The sequence below is a fragment of the Lissotriton vulgaris genome, chromosome 5 (assembly GCF_964263255.1).
Source record: "Lissotriton vulgaris chromosome 5, aLisVul1.2, whole genome shotgun sequence".
Taxonomy (NCBI): Eukaryota; Metazoa; Chordata; class Amphibia; order Caudata; family Salamandridae; genus Lissotriton; species Lissotriton vulgaris.
The window spans coordinates 1,168,975,850-1,168,998,907 of NC_141693.1; the positions used below are offsets into that span (position 1 = coordinate 1,168,975,850).

At 46.5% G+C, this 23,058-nt stretch overlaps 1 protein-coding gene across 2 annotated transcripts in view; it reads left to right on the forward strand.

Annotated features, from left to right (window-relative positions):
• Positions 1–23,058, forward strand: part of GRK5 (G protein-coupled receptor kinase 5) — a 638,763-nt gene that overhangs the window by 348,929 nt on the left and 266,776 nt on the right. For both annotated transcript variants that reach the window (XM_086922934.1, XM_086922935.1), the window contains exon 4: positions 18,027–18,104. In XM_086922934.1, coding sequence (XP_086779060.1) covers positions 18,027–18,104 — 78 coding nt within the window. The remainder of the gene's footprint in view (positions 1–18,026; positions 18,105–23,058) is intronic.

Sequence of the window (23,058 nt, forward strand, 5' to 3'; positions counted from 1 at the left end):
TAAGAAAACAGTTGTAGTCTTTCAGGATGACATACCGTTGAGAACAGTATTAGAAGTAAGGACACCCACACCAGATAGAGCTTTTGATTCTGTTAGCGAAAAGATCTGTCAAGTACCAGACAACTTGTGACCTAAGGGTCCCTATGACGTAGGCCTTATTTGTACTGCTACACCATTCAGAATTACATTATAGGAAGATGCTATCTTATCTAGAGTGAGGCAATATCCTCTTTCTAAAGAAACAGGTAAGCTATTGACTCCAAATGTACAGGCACTCCTAGAGCAAGGAGTGATTTACCCAGTAGTATCGCCTTGTAACTCCCTAATTTTCCTGGCTAAGAAGTCTAAGGGTAATACTTGGCATATGGTTCAAGACCCGCACCCCTGAACAATGTAGTAGTACCAGAATACATAGACAACAAAAATTGAATGGAAGGTTCCCCTAGACTTACCCGGATGACGCGGAACACGGAGGAGCAGGGAGGCCGATTCACAAGTATTAGGTTTTATCATAAACCACCAACCAAAGAACACAGCGTTTGAATGTGGATAAACAGCTGTGTGATCCTAAATTGAAAAAGGACCTGAGGCAGTCCCCCATATTTTTATCCTGAGAATTCCGGTGGCTCCTCCGTTGTTCTTCACCGTGCACCACAATTGAGTCCAGGCCATTGAGCAAAGTGGAGGCACAGACGATTCATATTGTTTTGGGAGTCTTTCTCAATGTCTAAAAGAGAAACTTCAATAATATCAGATTACTTGAGAACTGTCAAAGTGTCCTGAAGAAGGTGTAAATATTAGAAACTCACACCGAAACGCAGCGTCGACCTTTGTACTTTGACCCCCTTTTTTACATTGTTTCACTTTATGTGATTATTTTTAATGTTTTTTATCTAGAATGTAACCCTTAGAGGGAGGTATTTTAATAAATTGTGTTCATACTTTTCATTTTACTGGTGTGTTTACCTGTTTGTTTATATATTCTTATAATTTTAATTAGGATACATTGTTTAACCTGGGATAGTGCTTGACATTTAGATTACCCATGTTTTTTGATGTTGTTATTACTTAAGGACCCTCCAGTCAATAAGTTTTGTCTTAATACTGGTTTGTTCTAGTCAGTATTCCTGACCCTATAGAGTCTACCACAAAAATCACAGGTCCCCCCTTTTCTAATTGTAGTACCAGAATATCCAATTGTTCCTGACTCCTCCATTATACTGACAGATTTACTTCACAGTGCTAAATATCTCTGTTATACTTCTGAAGAATGCCTTTTTCAGCATCCTTCTCCATCCACACAGTGTTCTATCGCTGGACTACGTAGTTGTAGCCATGTTGACCCTAAGGGTATTGTGAGCATCCTAGAATTTTCAACAGTGGTGAAAAATTATCTGTCAAACTTTCAGTGTGACAGTACATTGTTGGAGTATGTCAATGACATACTAATTTGTGGTCCTACAGAACAGCAGTGTAGGAAAAATACCATATCTCTTTTGGTTACTCTCGCACAGAGAGGATACAAGGTAGAAAGAGACAAAGTTCAGTATTGCCAGTAAGAAGTGTATTATTTAGGGCAATTAATGTCCGCTTCAGACGGACGAGGACGATTAACCCCTGAAAAGCACCATCTGTTAGTCAAATTACCGAGCCAGAAACTAATATTGGAATGCAGACGTTCCTTGGTCTCGGTAATTATGTGAGACAGTAGGTTTTTGTTTACAGCACTTTAATAGCACATTTGCTAGCTTCTATCACAGAAGCAAAAGATAGGAATGAAAAACTAGCGTGGACGCCAGAAATGAGAGATTGTTCAGAAATTGAAGATTTAAATAACAAATGATCCAATTTTAGGAACTGCTGAGGAGTTTTATCTCTTTTGTCATTGCACTGGTCAAGTGATGACAGCTGTCCTTACGCGGAAATATTTTTTGGGACACAACCCCATTGTATATTTTAGTGGACTGTTGCATTCAGTGATGAGAGAACAATATCCTTGCGAGCAAGCTCTCACCACTGCAGCCTTCGCAGTGCAGAAGAGCACCCTGATTATTATGGGGATATCTTTAACGCTCTATTTAGAACATGCAGTGTTTGCTATGATCCGGAAGGCTAGGTCTAATCTGACTACACAATTTGTCAGAATGTGAGGTGATACTGTCACTACCATCTTTGAAGGTTGTTAAGTGTCATACAGTGAATCCTGCGTCATTTTCTTGCTCACCTTATATTAGACTGTCGATGATGCGCATGACGTTCTAATGAATATAGTCAAGCAATAGAAGAACCTATAACAGGTAGCATTCTCTATTTTGTTGTTGGTTCTTCTACTAATCACCAGTATAGGCACACAAGTTAGAGACCAACAGTATGATTCTTTAAATACACTCTACATAGTAGAGCAGTTAAAACTAGCAGCACACTATACTGCACAAGCAGCAGAATTATTATCCTTGATAGCGGCTCTTATGCAAGGAGTAGGAAAGTTCATCATGATTTATTCAAATTCGTCTTTTGTGAATTCAGCTGTAAATTCCAGCATTTTGAGATGGAGTAGGAGATGTATCCTCAACTCAGACGGAAGTCCTGTTAAGCATAGGAATCTCTTGGCAGCTCTAATAGAGGCATTTGTGTTACCACTGGCAGTGGCAGTTGTGAAATGTGCAGCACATAAAAAATGGGCAGGATTTTGTGTCACGGGGTAATGAACTAGTAGATTGGGCTACTAAAGATGCATCTAGGCGCACACCCCACCTGTGCCATCGGTTTAACAACATGCCACTGTTTTGGTGGTTCAAACTGCCTCGCTGTCTGAATCTTAGTCTAACCCTACCACAGACAATGTCACGCCTCATTATGCTGAGACAACGTGTTTACATCTTCGAGAGTTGCAGGGGGCTGCTCCACCCCATGAAAAACCTTTGTGAGGATAGAGGATGCTCCCAGTCCATCGGATGACCTAATATATAGACAAATTTCCTTATGTAAGCCAGTGACGCCTCAGGCTTTACTTATGATAGGTCTTGATCAATTGCATTTACCAGCTCACGCCTCATGAGATCATTTTTCTATACGTATACAACCAGACTGGTTCATTCCCAATTTGCATGACATGCTTATCATATAACTTCACTTTCTGCCAACAATTTTCTCCCAATCCCACATTGAAAGTGATACATTCTACCATTCCACGAATACAAAGTTACCTTTAAAGCTTTTCATATTGACTTTGTGGACATGCTCAACCGGTGCAACAACTATCAGTATCTTATAGTTGTAGTTTGTTCATTTTCCCAATGGATTGAAGCAGGACAGTCCGTCCGTTGTGGTGCTAAGTCAGCTTCTAGCTTTCTGATTCATGAGGTGATTCCACGCTGGGGAATTCCAGAAGAGATCAAATCTGACAATGGAAAATACTTTATTACAATCTTCACACATCTTGCGACAATGTTAGGGATAAAACATGAATTATCCTCTGTTTATCATCCCCAAAGCAATGGCGTAGTTGAGCGCCTTAATGGCCTGCTAAAGAATACGTTCAGCAAGCTATGCACCACGTTGCATAAGAAGTAGCTGTACTGCCTACCGCTCGCACTCTTTTCCGTTAGGAACACGCCTGGTACTGATCATCACCTGACACCCCATAAGATAGTGACAGGGAGAACCATGAATGTGAAAGTACCTGCCACCGGAAGTATCGTACAGGGAGAAATCACAGCAGAAATACTGAATGACGAAATGCATGTTTCCCATTAAAATTTAATCCAGGTTGCAAAGTTTATTTCTGAACAGGTAACCAAAGGGAAGGAGAATCACGCCACCGCAGAGGTCGACCTCCCAGTTGTGGTCCTAGGTAAAAAGGTTTTTGTAGACAATTTTGTGCAGAAATGGAGATGGGCAAGATTTGATGGACCATACATGGTGGCACCCACTGCCCTCAAGGTGGATGGCAGGAAACCCTGGATCCGTCTGATCGATATTCATCTCAATCCAGCATCATGGCAAGCATCATAGACAATGTAAATGGAACAAGAGGGGGGAAGTAGATTGTCATCGTAAAAATACTCCCCTCCACCTCTGCCTTTGAAAAATGATATGGATAAACGTCACAAAAGTTATGTATTTTTATCTTCCTTTTTCTTTCTCGTCTTCCAATACTATCTTTTCTATTGTTGCTCTTTTATAGCAACATAACTTCTAGCTCTGGCCTCAAACACCTACGAAGAGACCTTTCTATTCATGCTACTGTATCCCATAATGTTCATGACAGATCCTCAGATAATATGTGGTATCAGCATATGTCAGACATAGGTTCAGAAAGTAACAATGAATCAGGTTTTGTTTGCTTTCCTATTCCTCATGCTACAGGATCAGATAGGCCTCATTCAACTAAAGAATTACACCCAAGCACAGCTCTATCTGTACTTGTGTAGGTTTAAGGCCCAAATTCAAATGACACATGTTAAAGTGGTGCGTTTTCAAGTCCGCTCCACAAAATGAGTTTTCAGCAGACGTTTTATATATCCTTACAGATAGTCAGGACATTAAGGATGATATATCCCGCATGAAGAAAACTGGTTGTCCTACTACTTTAGAATGGGTACAGCTGATTTTAATTCAAGATTTTTAGGAGTAACATGCCTGCCCACTGAGTGGAATAGCTGTTTAGTGAATCCTTTACTCCCAGAATGCGTCCGTAGGCCAGGATTTAGAGTCACTGGATCATTTGTTGCCATGATCAATGCCATTCTGATATCGAATTTTCCTGTAGGTTATGTCTTTATGGAATGGTACTGATATTGGTCATGATGCAGTAAACAAAGGTGTGCTCGCCTATAGAATGACAATGTTGCACGTTATACTTGGATAGATAGTGCAGATAGTCATGAGACTAACATCTGTTTCTTTATGTTTCAGAGGAAATGGCACTGTTCATGTAAGGTGCAATGCCAACTGCAGTGCCACAATAGATAACTTGGACATGCAGAGGGGGCACCTCCAGCCTCATGGACTATTATTAGCAGTGTGGAGAACTACTGTATGCCCAGTTACCACTGAACTGCAGTGGCATCTGCACATTGGTCTACTTGCAGGCCCCTGTCGTGGTCATATCTTAAAGAAACACGTTAGTATTAGATTCCTTACCTTAGAATATCCCCAGGCGTCAGTCTGGATCCGGAAACTTTTGCGTAGCAGTACCCCTGCGCGTCGGTAGGCGTCGTCTGCAGGCGTCCCCTGCGGCTCCGCGTCCGTCGTCGGCGTCGTGCGCCGTGATGACGTCGCTGGAGTATATAGACGCCGCTTCCGCGCGCTGACGTCAGTTCTTCTTTTTTCCGCGCCAGTAAGCGCAGATCCGAAGAGCAGTACTCCGATCTTTTGACCAAGTTTTGTCAACTTTCTATATCCTTTTGGTGCCTGGTAGGATGCCCGGTTTCAAGAATTGTGACGGTTGTGACCGCACGATGTCGGTCACGGACCATCACCGACTCTGCCTCCGGTGCCTGGGCCCCCGACCACGACGTGGACGCCTGCGTCGATTGCCGGGCTCTGACTAATAAGGCTAGACGGGAGCGGTCCCGCAAGCTACTCGAGCTCCGGGTGTCGGCCCCGCGTCGGGAGCGGTCCGGGTCCGGCCGGAGGTCCAGGGAGCGTTCGAGGGAGCGGTCGCGGAGCCGCGCCGGACGCTCCAGAAGTCGTCGCCATTCGTCGGGCTCTTCAGGTAAGAAACACAAGAAGTCGGGGCGTCGTCATCGGACCCCCGACGCTCGCACGACGCGGCCGGGGGTTCGGGTGACCCAAACCCCGCAGCTCCGCGAGAGTCGCCGGCGCGGCCTGCCCCATACCCTCCGGTCCCTGGGCAAGGTGCGACGCCTGAGGAGATTGAGGCGTTCCTCATGGCCATGAGGGCGCTCACTTCTCCGACGGGGCCTACGGCGCCTTCGGGCCCAGTGCTACCGTTTGGGGGCCCTGCCGGTTCGGGTGTCCCTGACTCGACGCCATCGGGTGCTCCGGCCCCGGTGCCGCCGACGGCTCCGACCCCGGCACCGCAAGGGCCTTCGGGGTCGACGCCGGGTGGTCTGCCGGCCGCTCCGGCGCCGATTCCATCGGGGTTGCCCCCGACGCCGTCCCCGCGCGGCGCCGGTTCTCCTGTGCCGGCTCCGGTCGGCGCCGGCTCCGGGCGGCGTCGTCCCCATACCCTCCCCGAATCCGGACGCGGAGTCGGACCAACGTCGCTCGACGCCGGGCTCGACGCCGATGGGGCCTGTGAACCCCGAGGAGCTGGTCTACATCGTTGACTCCGAATATGGAGATGATGAAGAGTACGGGGAAGGTTGGGAGGGGTCTGAGGACCCTCTGTCACGTGAGTGTCAGTATGACGTGGACTGGACAGGTGATTTGGGGGATGCCAGTGGTCTGGACGACTCTCCTAACCCTGGCTTTGTCTCTCCTCCTTCCGTGGCATCGGAGGAGGGAGCTGCTTATTCAGTGGTGTTGATGAGGGCTGCCAAGGCCTTACTCCTTGAGCTCCCCGTCGCGGCCATGAGGCCTAACATCCTCACTGAGGTCTTCAAACCGCAGTCATGCCCACAGGAGCCACTGCTGCCGTTTAACGAAGCCTTGTCAGACGTTCTGTTGGGCAAGTGGTCCAGGCCCTCTTCAGGTTCGCCTGTTGATCGGAACGTGGCCAGACGCCACCGTCCGTGTCCGGACGACCCCAAGTTCCTGTCCACCCATCCCACCCCTGAGAGTCTGGTGATCCAGGCCTCGACTTCCCAGACTGCATTCCCGTCGGCCCCGCCCGACCTGGAATCTAAGAGGTATGACCAGTATGGCAAGAAGGTCTTCTCGTCCCTGAGTTTGGGACTGCGGTCTTGCAACACCGCTTGCCTCTTGGGCCGCTACACCCACTCTGTGTGGGATACGGTCGCGGAACTGCTGCCAGAATGCCCCTTGGAGGTGCGGGCGAAGCTCGGCAAGGCTGTGGCTGAGGGCCGAGATGCAGCTAAATACTCCATACGGTGTGGTCTTGATACGACCGACTCGCTGGGCAGAGCTATGTCCACGACGGTGGCGATTCGTCGCCACGCCTGGCTGAGATCCGCCAACTTTTCGGCAGATGTCCAAAATGCCTTGATGGACATGCCGTTTGATGGCTGTCGCCTGTTTGGTGACAAGGCGGACCACGCGCTGGAACGCTTCAAGGACTCCAGGGTCACGGCCAAGTCCTTGGGTCTCTCGACCCAGCGCCAGCAAACGGGTTCGTTTCGCTCCTTTCGTGGCCAAGGAAGGGGCGTCCCCACACGTGCTGCCAGCCACGCGCCGCAACAATCCTTTCAACGCGGTGGCGGCCGTGGAATCCGCCGTGGAGGCGGTCGGGGTCAACGGCGGGGTCAGGCCACACCTCCCCCCGCAGCATCTGCCTCCAAATCCTCCTAGTCCATGCTTTCAGGCCCATGTGACGCCGGTGGGTGGCAGGGTTCGCCATCACCACGCCCGCTGGCGCACAATCACATCAGACAGGTGGGTGCTGCAATTCGTCCGAAGGGGCTACTCCCTCCCCTTCGAGACCACTCCTCCAGCCATGCCACCGCAGAACCACCGTGTGTCGGGGGACCACTTGACACTTCTGCAGGAGGAAGTTACGGCCCTCTTGGCCAAGGGGGCCATCGAGCGCGTTCCTGGGCCAGAAGTAGGGCGTGGTTGCTATTCCCACTACTTTCTGGTGCCCAAGAAGGACAAAGGGGGCCTACGTCCTATCTTGGATCTACGGAACGTCAACGGCTTCCTCCGGAAGGAGAAGTTCAAGATGTTGACATTAGCTCAGGTCTTGGCTGCTCTAGACCCGCAAGACTGGATGGTAGCGTTGGACTTGCAGGATGCGTATTTTCACATCCCCGTCCTGCCGGCCCACCGGCGTTGCCTGTGGTTCACGGTAGGCCAGGAGCACTTTCAGTTTATCGTGCTCCCCTTCGGCCTTACCAGCGCCCCACGGGTGTTCACAAAGGTGTTGGCGGTGGTCGCAGCCCATCTGCGCAGGTTAGGGGTTTCAGTCTTCCCCTACCTAGAGGACTGGTTGTTGAAGGCGGGCTCGCCCCAGACAGTCGTCCACCACCTTCAGATGACGGCAGACCTTTTGCACGACCTGGGGTTCTCCATCAATGCGCCGAAATCACACCTGTGTCCCTCTCAAAAGCTCCTTTTCATCGGAGCGGTTCTGGACTCGGCGCAGTTTCGGGTTTATCCTCCGGAACGGCGGGTCCGGGATATACAGGCTTTGATTCCCATCTTTCAGCCGCTATCCCGGGTTTCGGTCAGGTTGACGCTGCGGCTGCTGGGGCTTATGGCTTCCTGCATCCTTCTGGTGCATCACGCCCGGTGGCGGATGCGGGCTCTGCAGTGGGACCTGAAGTTTCAGTGGGCCCAGCATCAGGGCAACTTGTCCGACCACGTCTTGATCTCGGAGGGCACTGCGAGACAACTGCAGTGGTGGCTTACGGACCGCGATTGGGTCAGAGGCAGATCCCTCTCCCTTCCCCAACCGGAGCACGTTGTCGTGACGGACGCGTCCCTCCAGGGCTGGGGAGGCCACTTGGGAGAGGCGGAGATCAGAGGCATCTGGTCTCCGGCGGAGTCCCGGCTCCATATCAACCTGTTGGAGCTATGGGCGATTCGTCTAGCACTGAAGGCATTCCTCCCCTTTGTCAACGGGAGCGTAGTGCAGGTGTTCACGGACAACACCACCGCCATGTGGTACTGCAACAAACAGGGCGGGGTGGGGTCGTGGACCCTTTGCCAGGAGGCTCTGCGCCTCTGGCAGTGGCTGGAACGTCAGGGCGTGACTTTGACGGTTCAACACCTCTGAACGCCAGGGCGGACGAACTCAGCCGTCGGTGCTCGATGGATCACGAATGGCGTCTGAACTCGGACGTGGCGCAAGGCCTCTTTCTGCAATGGGGAGAGCCTTGGTTAGATCTATTCGCCACATAAGAGAACGCGCAATGTCAGTTCTGCGCGTTGGAGTTTCCAAGACGGCACTCGCACGGCGACGCCTTTCGGCGCGAGTGGAGTTGAGGTCGGTTATACGCCTTTCCGCCTATACCACTTCTGCCCAGAGTGCTGAAGATCAGGCGCGACCGGGCCCAAGTTATCCTTGTGGCTCCAGACTGGGCTCGAAGGTACTGGTATCCCGAGCTACTCAGCATGTCAGTCGGTCCCCCGATCCGCCTGCCCCTTCAGGAGGACCTTCTGTCGCAGCAGCAGGGGACGGTCCTCCACCCGAACCTGTCCAGTCTCCACCTCCATGCTTGGATATTGAGCGGCGGCAGTTGAGGCCATTTGACTTGCCTCCTGAAGTCTGTGATGTAATTCTGGCAGCCAGGCGTCCCTCCACAAAGTCGGTATACGCCTGTCGGTGGAACAGATTTGTGGCATGGTGCACAGCAAAGGCTGTGGATCCTCTTTCTGCCCCTCTTTCCGAGGTTCTTCTTTTTCTTCTCTCTTGCCCAGCAGGGCTCTGCTCTGGGCACTATCAAGGGCTACCTTTCGGCCCTTTCGGCCTTTCTAAGGCTTCCTGATCAGCCTTCTTTGTTCAAGTCCCCAATTGTAACGAGATTCTTGAAGGGCATCACACACGTGTATCCACCTGTTCCGTTTGTGATGCCTCAGTGGGACTTGAACCTGGTTCTAACCTTTTTGATGTGTGCTCCCTTTGAGCCCCTTCATTCTTGTCCTCTCCGTCTTCTGACTTTAAAGACGGCTTTCCTGGTTGCCATCACCTCTGCCAGGAGAGTGAGTGAGCTCCAGGCTCTTTCTGTCCAACCCCCTTTCCTGTCCATTCATCCTGACAAGGTGGTTCTAAGGACTAGACCTTCTTTCCTGCCCAAAGTAGTTTCTGCTTTTCACATCGGGCAGTCCATCACCCTCCCTTCCTTCTTCCCGCCTCCGCATCCTTCAAAGGATGAAGAGCGGCTCCATCGTCTGGACCCAAAACGTGCGCTTTCATTTTATATGGATCGCACACGCCAGTTCCGGGTGGATGACCAACTGTTTGTTGGCTACGTGGGTGCGAAGAAGGGACGGGCGGTACATAAACGGACCATCTCTCGGTGGGTTGTTCTGTGCATCAAAGCGTGCTACTCTTTGGCTCAGAAGGAGCCTCCTGTTGGGCTGAGGGCCCATTCCACTCGGGCCACGGCGGCTACTACTGCCCTGGGCCGGGGAGTCCCCTTGCAGGACATTTGCCAGGCGGCTACGTGGGCCTCGCTGCACACATTTGCGAGGCACTACTGCCTGGACAGTCAAGTCCGGAGGGATGGCTTCTTTGGCCGTTCTGTCCTCCAGGACTTTCTGGTGTAGGAATGTATTGGTTCACAGACCCACCACCGGGGTTGGTATTGCTGGGGTATCTATTCTAAGGTAAGGAATCTAATACTAACGTGTTTCTTTCAGATGAACAAGTTACTTACCTTCGGTAACGATATATCTGTAAGAAACATTAGTTAGTATTAGATTCCTTACCGAACCCACCCATCCTCCCCGTTCTGCGAACTGATACCTAGGGTTAAGGACATCCCTTTCAGGGCCCTAGTTTCAAAATGGCACCAGTGTTGGTTCTCACACGGCTCTGCGTGTTCTGGCGCGGAAAAGCTGTGTACAAAGAACTGACGTCAGCGCGCGGAGGCGGCGTCTATATACTCCAGCGACGTCATCACGGCGCACGACGCCGACGACAGACGCGGAGCCGCAGGGGACGCCTGCAGACGACGCCTACCGACGCGCAGGGGTACTGCTACGCAAAAGTTTCCGGATCCAGACTGATGCCTGGGGATATTCTAAGGTAAGGAATCTAATACTAACTAATGTTTCTTACAGATATATTGTTACCGAAGGTAAGTAACTTGTTCTTCTGGAATAAAGATATTGAGTTTACATGAAGACCCCATGAGCCGTACAATAAACTTTGTTACATCATCATGGAAGGAAGAGAACTTCAGATTATTATGGCACCACTAAGTGGAACAATATTCTTCAAGACTATTGGTTGTTTAATGATACACAACTGTTCTTTAGGAGCATTCTGCTGTTTGTTTTCTACAGGTTGTTGCCAGCACTCAACTCAATGTGAGCTCCTCAAGGGCATCAACACTACAAAAGATTGATTTAGTGCCTTAAGGGAAGAGCTGCTTGCTATAATGCAGCACCATTATGTACTTTGACCTTATGGCCGCTATGCAAGGAGGGTTAGGTGCCGAGATAGGAACTACTTGCTGTACTTTTATGCATACAAACGATGCAGACAATGGAACTTTGTCAAAGGCTATACAAACTTTGTGCAATCTACAGAAAAAAATGGTAGATGAAGGAGGTGCCCCAGAAAATTAGTTTAGCAGGTGTTTTTCTTTTCTGCCATCCTGGATGTCAGGACTGTTGGGAGCCTTGCTGCCAGCTATTGTAGTTCTACTAGTTGTGTGTTATGCTATCCAATTAGTCATAGCATGTTGTAAAAGGATTAGTACCAAGGCGCTGTGGATGTTTCCATCCAGGACACCAGTTCGTGTAGCAGATGCTCAGGGCAACATATATCACCTAATGCCAAGTGTAGACCAAGGTTTAGATCCAGTAGTTTAAACCTCCCTTAAAGAGGGGAATGTTATGGTAGAAATAAAATATGAAACTACTGCACAACAGCAGAGAGCGTGACACAGCTATACATGGTAAAAGTGCAGACTGGCCAAAAACCTGTACTGATGAATAAGAGGTGAAGAGTTCTAGAAGAACCTGTATTTGACAAGTTTTCCGGAATTTATGGCTTTAGCACACAGGCACACTTGTATGTATTCTGTATTTTCAATAGATTGAAACATGATTAGACAATGGGATGCTGCGATAGTAAAGATTTGTTTTTACATTGCCAAGAGAAACCGGTCTTTTTCTTTATTTTTAAGTTACCCTGCAACATAAACTTGTTTCATCGGCCCACCCATGCAGATAGAACAGCAATTCAACATTAACAGCTGGTTTTCAAACTATTTGGTGGAACAAGCTTCTCCCAAAATATGCCCAAGACAATCGCTCACAGTATTTGGTTTGCAGGAAAACAACATACGGAAAGGAACTGTGGTTACAAGAAGTCATTCTTCTTTAGCTCATGGACCGTTTTTTAGATTTCAAATCAACTTTAGAGGTGCCACTTTGTGGAAAATACAGATATGTGCTAACATTGATCTACACGTTCTCAAGATGGGTGGAAGACTATCAAACACGCAGGTATGACGCTATGACTGTGGCAAAACTGTTGCTTGAAGAACTTATCCTGCGACATGGGGTACTGATGTACATAGCAAGTGATAAGGTGGAAACTTCTTAAAAGAAATCACGAAGCTTATATTTAAGGCTGTTGGCATCCCACAGAGACTGCATTGTGCTTTCATCCACCATCTTCGGGGATGGTGGAATGCTGGACATTATAAAAACAAGTTGGTGAAGTTCTGTACATCCACCATCTTGAAATGCCCAGATTCCATACGTCTGATGCTAATCAGCATTTTTTGCATGCCGAATAAAAAGACAGGTTTATTCCCCCAAGAGATCTTGATGGGGCAGCTGATGAGAATTCCTGACATGCCTGCAACTGTGTTGCTGTCTAACTGATTACTTGATCATAGACTATTGCAAAAGACTGTCTGATGTTATGCACTCCATGTTTCGCCATGTCCAGCAAGCGCCCCCAAAACCTTAGACTGCTGCCTGTCATAGTCTAGAGCCTGCAAACTGAGCCCCACTGAAGAGTCACTTCTGGAAGAATTGCCAATAGGCCCAGTGGAAGAGTCGCTACCACCATGTCCTGCTGGTAATGACCACTGCTGTTAAACGTAAAAACCTACAAACATGGGTACACTCATCCCAATCTGAATAAGAGCACCAGAGGAGGATGTCAAAGACCCTTCCTTAAGGTGAGCTACGCCAGTCAGTGGTCACTTAAGAAATGACAAGCCAGGCAGGCGGCCCAATTATAAGAAACCAACAAAAGTGTGGCATTGAAACGAGTCAATGAAGAAAGGAAGAGGGATCCGGGGCAGAAGATTGTTCTTATCTTGAGGGCTGAGTTCACCACCTTCACAATTGGACTGAACCTGGTGTTGCTGATGAATATGATCCAACTAGTAGAAAACAATAGGTTCTCCACCCATCTATGCTTCCTATGACGAAATGGAATGATGAAAAAGAAATGCATCTCAAAATGAGTATTGAGAAACCTGTGTCCAGTTGGTACAAAAGTACAACTCGATTATGAATGTGGAAAACTGTTGGAAGAGCACTCGCATGCCAGCCTCATTTGCTGAAGGAATTACATAGGACCACTTTACTTTTTATTGTCATGAGTCATTTACCTTTCTTTGCTAATTTACGAGTATCCAAAACATTTCATGTGGAACAAAAAATGTAAAATGTTAGATGAGAAACCAAAATAAATGATATTTTCAGTGCCTAAGTATGATTCTTGACGTATACAAAAGGATATCATGAATCTATTTCAAAGGAAAGTGCTTCATCACTAATGCATCCAACTTTGAATTTATGGCGTGCAAGGTTAGGAACACGTTGCATACATAAAGGAAATATAAAAGTGGGGAAAGCAACAACACACATACTTTGAACATGCAAGAACAATTTACATTGAGATAAAGAGTTAAGAGTTTTTGTGAGATATATCCTGTTTCCAGAAAAAAGCCTTACTTCTCATTACCAGCTGGGTGTGACACCCCCTGCTATCTAGCTTTCGTAGCTTCATGTATGCGCCACACTAAACAGTTGCAGAACGTTTGCTTTAACTGCCAAAGGAGGGATGCAGGGCAAGACGCTTTAGACTTTTCTCTGCTATGGTTCCTACAGTAGGGGTAGCATTATATGTAGTAAGAATAAGGAGTCAACCGCAATTAATAGAGACTGGCTAATGTCACAACTGCAGCGTTATCTAATATTACTGAAGAAATAATCGCAATGCGCAGCATGATTTTGCAGAATATAATGGCATTGAATCTGATTTTAGCTAAAGAGGATGCTGCACTTGTATCCCTGACAATGCAGTGAACATATAATATCCTTTAATATCTCAAAGGTTTCATGGAGAGAGTATGAGATGAATAAACCAGGATTTTGGGAAAGGATCAGAGACAAGTTACAGGCGATGATTAGGCGATATGAAATCGAAAAAGAGAGGGAGTAGAAATTCCAGAAGGAGGCCATATTTAAACAATATTGAGTGGTGAAAAGGTTGACGCGGTGCCAAAAGCAGAGAATTGTGGGTACCTAGGCCACAAGCACAAAAACCAAACCGACGCCTTGTCTGTGTCACATCAATTACTACAGCACTAATGCACGCTCGAGCTTTCAGCAACTAACAATCAAAGGTATTTTGCAGGGTTCAGCTCCGGATGGCATGGGAAAGTCTAGAGCGTGAGATATGATGCTCACTTTCTGGCATTTGCATGAACTTCTGATGGTTGCATCTGCTGTGGAAATGTTTAACAAATGTTATCAATGTACCTGAGAGGAGTTGCTACACGTATAATAAACGCACATCTGTTTGTCTTTCCTGAGAACTGAACTGTTGAGTAATTTTCCATTGTTGTATGAGAGTATGACTTCCTGTGATGAGTCTTTTTTTTCTCCAATATCTTTTGGGAGCTCCAGAAGCTCAATGTAATTTAGATGAATAAAACTTTGCTCTCAAAAAATGCTCCTGCTTATGAATTGTATTTAAAGTTGAGGCATTGGTATCCTCCGAATGAAACCAGGGCTCACATTTTTTAAACGTACAAATTAGAACTTGTCCTGTCACCTGGAGAGCAGGCATATGTTGTCACAGCACCACTCCATGGAAATATATTCTTTTAGTGCTCTTACTTTTCCCTTTGTTAAGATGTTACACATCACTGATAGATGTGCACTCATATTTTATCTGGACAGGGTAAGATATTTACCTTATAGTGCCCAGCTCTTTGTTACGTATGGCACAACAGATATAGGTTAACGAATGTCAAAGACCACTGCTGGATCACTTTCGGCACCATCCATTGTTGACGTCGGTGTTTGTTTTCAATACTTCCCACCAAACTGAGAACCTCATTCTATCTCCCCGATTGATCAATAATCATGTTATATACTTTGGAGAAGTTGATCCTTGGATCTTTCCATAGTAGTGCTGCTGTTTCCCTCTTGTGATACGGTACGGTCATATGGCATAAATAGACTAAAAACAACTTGGAGCCCTAAAAAATCGCTCCTCCTTGCAGGCTCCTGCCATCACATAACTTTCCCACCATGCCCACCAGAAGCAGAGGTGTGAGATACGGTAGCACCCTCAAAGTAAAAATGCTGGAGTTCAGAAGGTGAATGAACAAAAAAGATGCCTTTAAATTTTGTTTTAATTTTGTCACATTTGCTGTGAGTTCAAAGACAGAGTTCAAATGTTAGGCTGTGTTTTCTGACAAACTGCTGCTTATTTAAACGCAGACATTGGTGTTTTCTTTTGTTACTCTGATTGCAGTTAGATATTTTTATAACATGAACTGTCTAACAATTTTTCTGGGATAGAGGGAATGTGAAAAGAAAGGTTGTGTTTTTGTAACGCACAGCATCATTTAAGTAGCTGTAAATTGACTGTACAAATATTTTTTAATTGCACAAATGAGGCATATTGTTTGCAATTCTGACGTGAAATGGAAATAAGACACTATACTGGGTGGTGTGCAAATGATAAATATTTTTTGAAACCCGATTTCCACAATTAGTTGTACACTGTATAGTGTTATCAGTAAAACTGCATGTCAGTGCGAATTTTGTGGCCATTCCAATGGAAAATGAGCAGTCTGTAAAGCAAAGTGTGGTTCCACACTATGCTGTAATAATTATTTGTGACTGTGTGCTCCAAAAATGTACCACCGGCTGCATACTACAAGCTTTATCACTCTCCTGCTGAAAGGACGTGGCTCATTTGCTGTACTTGGATTTTTCACCATCCATAGGACTTCAGTGATGTAACATTGATGGCAGCTCCCCCACCCTGAAAATCTTTACAGCTTTGTTAACGAATCTCCCCAATAAACTCCTGTGTCCATTACTCTTCAGCTGCCCCTGCATACCTAGTATCATTATCTGCCACCTACTACACAAGCGGTGACAAGAAAACTGTGCAGTTCTTGTGCTTTGAGTAAAGGTTGGGCTGGTGCCTGCGTAACGAGGAGCTCCCAAGTACAGCAGAGGGAGTGAATTGCATTCTCCCCAGTGTCAGAACAAATGCTATCTTAGCATTTCACTTTTGTTTAGGCAGGCATTTTAAGTACTGTCCAGTGTATCCTCATTTATTTATTTTATTTATTGACATTTGTAGAGCGCGGCGAATACCCGTGGGCGTCTCAGCGCTAATTAAGGGATGGATCAGCTACTGGGGTAAAGAAGATATACAAGGCTATTGGTCAAATAACCACGTCTTTAGCTGTTTGCGGAATGTGAACAGGGAGGGACTTGCTCGGATATGTGCAGGAAGGGTGTTCCAGAGTCTAGGGGCGGCAACCAGGAAACGCCTGTCGCCCCAGGTGACTGTTCTAGTGCGAGGCACAGCCAAGAAGTTCTGAATAGAGGAACGAAGAGATCGGGTTGGGACATGATGGAGAAGATTCTGTTTGAGAAAGTGGGGACCTTGATTATTGAGTGACTTGTAAACAATACACAGCGATTTGAATTTGATACGGCTGCGTATCGGGAGCCAATGGAGATCCCTAATGATGTTTGTAACTGGTGCGAACTTGGGGATCCCAGCCAGCATTCGTGCGGCTGCATTTTGGATTGACTGCATCTTATTTGTCACTCGGACTTGGGCATTTAAGAATTGCTCATTGCTACAGACCAAGCATGCAAGGATTCTCATTGGCCAACAAAATCTGCTTAAATACAGGACTGTGCTAAAGAGTCCAAACGTGCTGCCCTAAGTGACAGGGAACAACCCTACTAGGTGTGGTGCTGTGATTGTGAATTAAAACCTAGTACTATGGAGAGCTATGACCAGTACTGCAACATGATGCCTTTATTCTTGAGCTCTTGAGTGCAAGCCTGCATTTCTGGAGAGCTGACAGGAATGCTCGGCTAGTGGTATTGTTTTAGGTTTTATGGCGCCAATCAGAATATCACACTTAGTATGGAAGGTTCAGTTATTTAAACGGTGCAATAGGCTAAAGAGAACCACAACCCTCTTGAAGTTTGGCAAAGGCCTACACATAAGCAAAAACGCTCCCTAGCACACATAGTATATTGATGTCTCTTTTCAGTATGTCAGGGTTTCCATCATTCATCAATCTTGCATTCCTAAATGATTCTTGTTCATAGGGTCCGGTAGATTCTTTTGAAGTTTTATTCCTGGAATTTCACAGCCAACACATGATTCGTCGTATTGGGAATGTAACCCACAACTTTCTCAAGGCTCATTCCTGAGTAAAGCGGTTGTATATAATATGCGGTGATAATCCCAACCCGCAATGGGTTTCTGTTGGGGACGTTCTTTAAGTAGTAATTTAGTCGGTAGATAAAGCCAAAATGTGGCTTCCGAGTTCTTAAGAAAATGGCTTTCGCCAGCTGTAGTAGTTATTCTCCTTCGTCCCCCGTCCCCGGTCTCCAGTAAGATGATGCCTTTATTCTTGAGCTCTTGAGTGCAAGCCTGCATTTCTGGAGAGCTGTTCATCAAAATTCAAAGGTATTCTTAGGTCTTAGAGCTAAAATTACTGGATGCTGCATGCACCAAACACAGTTAAGTTTGGTGTACCCCAGACCCTCATAACAGCAGATGTTGGAGGCATCTGAGATCTAGAATCCGCGAGTTCTTAAAGGATATGGTGCATTGCATGTTTTATGATCCTGACCTCGTCTAAGTATTGTAAAGCCCTTGGGGTTACTATGTTTGTTACAATGAGCTGTACAATGCTTTATAAGTAGGTATCCTTATGATTTTTTCAATTTTTATGTTGTTGTAGGCAGAGTATGAAGTGACTCCAGACGAGAAGCTTGGTGAAAAAGGGAAAGAAATCATAATGAGATACTTAACTCCAGAGGTAAGTGATATTGAATTCCCCCATCTCAGAACTTTTCCTACGCCACAGTGAAAACAATGAACATGTTTCAGCTAAAGCATCATATTTTACATCTCTCCCTCCTCCATATAACATATCACACAATTCTACAGCCTGTGCATTGGGCATTTCCCTCGTTTCTATCAGTCTCATATTGGCTCCGTGTCCCTGTCTTTGAGTCTTTGTTCATTGCAAATAATGAGTCTGTTTCGTGGTTTCAGTGTAAGGTATTAGTGGTGTAAATAGAAAGTAGCCTCTCCTCGCTTTTTATTCTGTTACTGTATGGCATGTGTAGCCCTACTATTCCATGGCTGTCTTGTTTCTAAATGTACCAAACTTCTAGGTTACTGCCAAAAAAGGAAGACAAGAAAAGGTGTGTTTATATGTAGTCACTGTGTTAAAAGACAGGTCTTAAAAAAAAGTCAGTACATTTGGTCTGTTTTGGGTAAATGCACCACCTCCTCTCATAACGCACTGCTAATTTGTGGTTCTTTCCATTGAAGTTAGAGACTAGTTCCGTTATGGTTGCAGTGTGGGGGTACTCATAACTCAACATTTTCAGTATTTGTATGCTTTATTTGAACTCAATCTTGTAGTCCTCTGACGTAGAATTGTAATTGAATATTTGTTGGATACTGGATGGCCAAGTAGTGATTTCTGTACAGGTACAATGACCCACAGATGTCATGTTGGCTCTCCCCAGATGTCCTCTGTAGAGTAAGAATGAGACCTCTGGTTCTGATAATCGTGATTATGTAGATATCCTGGAAATCCGCTGGTGTACATTTTTTTCTGGGAAGTGAGGGAATTTCCTACCCCTCTGGATTGTGTCCTATTTCCTTCTCAGGATCAGAAACTAGAACCTGGACCCCCTTGGACTACAAAGCCGAAAAACTATTTGGAAGAGCATGGATCTGTGGTTCTCTTGTCAGAATTGCGGATCCAACATCGCTGGCATAGCTTCCAGCATGTGAGAATCAAGCAGATACCCTGATCTTATTCGCACTTAAATGTTTGTATTGGTCTGGTAGGTCCAGTGCGTGTTTTCAGTAGTCCAACCAAAGGAAACTGGTAACTTCCTTAAAATCATAACATTTAGTTTGATTTTGAAATTGATATGGCCTTTTCAACCAGAGTAAACCAGAACTTGACCAACCTTCCAGAATTAGCTGTTATAAAACATGGTTAGTAGCAAGCTGAAGCCAGATATCTCTGGTGAAGCACAACCCTCCATGTTGGGTCACAAGTACTACCAAATGTAGATAGTGACGAAAAGTATGCAAATTAATTTCTGTTCTGTTACAATTGTGACCCCCTGTCTGCGGTGATTAACCATGGTACCCAACAATAAACTGTGACCAGAATACTCCACACAAGTGGCTTGTGAAGGTTATTTGGGAAGGGGAAATAGAAGGGTTGGCCGAGTGGCCTGACTGCACAAATTATAACTTATTGTTATGATTGCAAAGTACTTTAACATCGCTTGGTCAGGCGATATAAAACTTCATAAATAAATGACGACCTCGGTCAACCACTTGAGGCTGTCACACCATAACAAGGGACAAAGTGTAAAGCTGAGGGCAGGGTGCCTTGGGAGAAATGATTTAATGACCCTTTTTGTGCTTTGTTGCACCTTGTAATATGTTGGTGCATGTCGGACTATTTTTGATAACGCCTAAGCAATGACACACGTCTGTTAGAGCCATTAACATTAAGAGCATGTATGCGTTGCAATAGGCAGTGCTGTGAGGAGACACCCAGTCTGGACTTTTAGGCAGGAACTTCTACATGGACAACAGGGTGGTAATAGGGTACCAGCGCACGACCAGAGCCTCTTTAGCTTCTTGGTTTAGACTTTAGAGAATTCTAAAGGTAAAAACGCAGCACTGGTGTGCTTTAATAAATCCTGGTATAGTTATTATTTTGCTGTTGGGCAGTCATATGTTGGCAGAACAGCAAAATGTTTAAGCTGTTAGAGCAGTGTTTTTTAGTATAGTATAGTATAATCTTTATTCGGTAAAACATTTCACCATAAAAGAGTAACATTTCCAGCAATTCTATATTACATTCCATTAAAAGATAAGAACATTAAAATAAAACCTAACACAATAAAATTCCTGATTTAAAATGGAACCTTACATGATTACTGTACATTGGATGTTTTCTTCTGGCCCAGTTCCAACTTTCTCAACAATACATTGTTAACTAAGTGATGAAAATACAACAAGCTATACTAACTCAGATTTACATAGGGCCAATGGCCAGCGGGTGCCGACTATCTATTTGTCAGGGCGGAGTTTGCTGCTTTAACCTCCTAGTACGGGTCAGCCATGCAATGCCCAGAAATTTAGCCACCCTGCAAACCATGACAGTTGAAGTTGAGTCAGTGGTGAGGACTCGTAAAGCCATTCTATGGCACCTCAAACCCAACCCCTTGCATACTGGTTTCAACCATATCTTCCTAGCAGTTTTATATGCGGGGCAGGCAAACAATAAGTGCGCCACAGACTCCTTCGGGGCCGCGCACCCAGGACATTTGCGCGATGGGCCATCAGTAGTAGACCACCCCGAGGTAAACTCATGTACCGGAAGGGTCCCATACCTTAACTTTAAATAAAGGGCTCGGTCTAAAGGCTTAGTTATAAGGTCAAGGAAAGGTTCCAACTTTCTGGTCCACTTAACCTTTAAAAACCGCTCAGTAAGTGGACCCCAAACCCCACTGCGTATTGACTCTGCCGGTACCCAATCCCAGTATATCTTCTTAATCACTGGTTTGGGAGGTGGCATTTGGCTCTCCCACACATCCCTTAGGCCCAGTTGCGTCACCAGCTGCCTCACATTGTACAGCCACCTGATCTTATTACCGGTGTCTAACAATATTAATTCGTCCAATACGGCAGCATAGTTAGCAAGCTCCTCGGTCCTTCGCAGCCTCACCCAGAACAGTAAGGGGCGCAGCCGCACTAGCTCTTTAATGGATCTCCTGCCTAGGTCGAGTCGCAGGGGGATTAACGGAGTGGAAACGGGAAGAGCCACCAAATCCCTAAAGAACTTGTTTTCCGCTGCTGCAAGCTCTGGCACATTTTCGAACCCCCACAGCTCGGAGCCATATAGTGCAGACTGGAGTATCTGGCCCTCATAAATCGCCATAACTGGGGCCACTGGTTTGCTTGTTGATTCCCGATGCTCCCTCAGAGTCACCCCTGCCACTCTTTTATGGCTAAGTAACATTTTAGCCAGGTGATCCTTGCAATTCATCCGACTATTTACCCTTACCCCCAAATAGTCGAATGATTCTACCAGCTCCAAGGGTGCCCCATTAAGTGTGAGATTGTTTCTGAATCTTTTAGAGGGTGAGAAGGCCATGAGCTTAGTTTTCGAGGTATTGATGGTGAGTCCTCTATCTGTACAGAAGGTGCTGAAGCGATTTAAAAGCCTTTGGAGTCCCACCGGGGATTTGGAGATCAATAAGGTGTCATCCGCGAAGAGTAGAGTGGGGATTCGTTCCCCCGCCAGGGATGGTGCGTCGACCTCTTCCCCTCTCAGATGATCCACCACCCCATTCACGAACAGGGAGAAGAGGGTCGGTGCCATGACACATCCCTGTCGCACTCCCCTCCTCACGGGCACCCTTTCAGTTAACTGGCCCTGGGAGCCCCATTTGATCCTCGCGTAATTTCCCTCGTGGAGCCTTACAATGAAACTCAAAAGGGGCCCTGGGAAGCCCATCTTCTCTAATGTCTCCCATAGCCTTGATCGAGGGACCAGGTCGAAAGCCATCCTGAGATCTATGAAAGCCATGTAGAGGCTACCTCTATTGATGGTAACTGACTTCCAATAGATCCCAAATAAGCGAAATACCTGGTCCATCGTCCCCACCCTCTGGCGAAAACCTACTTGAAGGTGGGAGAGGATGTGTTCCTCTTCCATCCAGGCTCCAACCCTTGAGATGATGACCCTGCCAACCACTTTCTGAATCACATCTATCAGACTGATAGGTCTGTAATTGGCAGGGTCCTCTCTAGCCCCTTTTTTAAACACCGTAACCACCTCAGCGCCCTTCCAAGAGTCGGGCATGGGGTGCCCCCTGGCGATGTAATTCATTATGAGGGCGATTAATTCTGCCCAAGCCTTGGGTTCCTTTATCAGAAGGTCCCCCGGTATCCCATCTGGGCCTGCCGCCTTCTTCGGGTCAGATGTCTAATTGCCGCTAGTACTTCCAAGGGCAGAAATGGATCCTCGAGCTCCCTTGAATATCCCCCTTCTCCACCCGTGTCTACCATTAGAGAAAGGCCAGCTTCATTTCTGCCATATACTGTAGAAAAGTGGTCAACCCATTGCTGACTTGTTATATGGGTGGCTAGTGGTTGTGTACTCTGTTGCCTAGCTTTGTTAATTAGGTCCCAGAATAACCTTGAGTTCCTCATAGAGACTGCACCATTTAGATCCTGCCAATATTTTTCTTCCCACTCTCGTTTAGCAGCTGCTACAACCCTCAAATAATCCTTCCTAGCCGCTCTAACTAGTGAGGGATCTTTTTTGAGCAGGGCAGCTGTTAACTCTTTCCTTTTACCCTTGCACTGGGCATTGTACCAGGGATTAGTGGAGATGGGAGGTATATTACTAGCTTTAAAGCTATTCCTTTTAAGAAAGTATTGGCTCACCTGCTCTATTGTATTCTTATAGGCTATTTCTAAGGCGATTGGTAACTCTGGTACGCTTCTCAGTCCCTGTTCCCATGCTGACAGGTCCAAGGTCAGATCTTCCACAAGGGATTTTATACTCCCCAGTTGATCTTCCTTTAATTGGGCCTTGTCCCATTTCAGCCTACGATTACTATTATAGGGGACCACCTCTTTGGTCAGCCTCAAGGGAGCACACAACCCCACCCCCTTTAGGTTACCCCACCTAAGCTTTGTGCAAAGGGGGTTGTGGT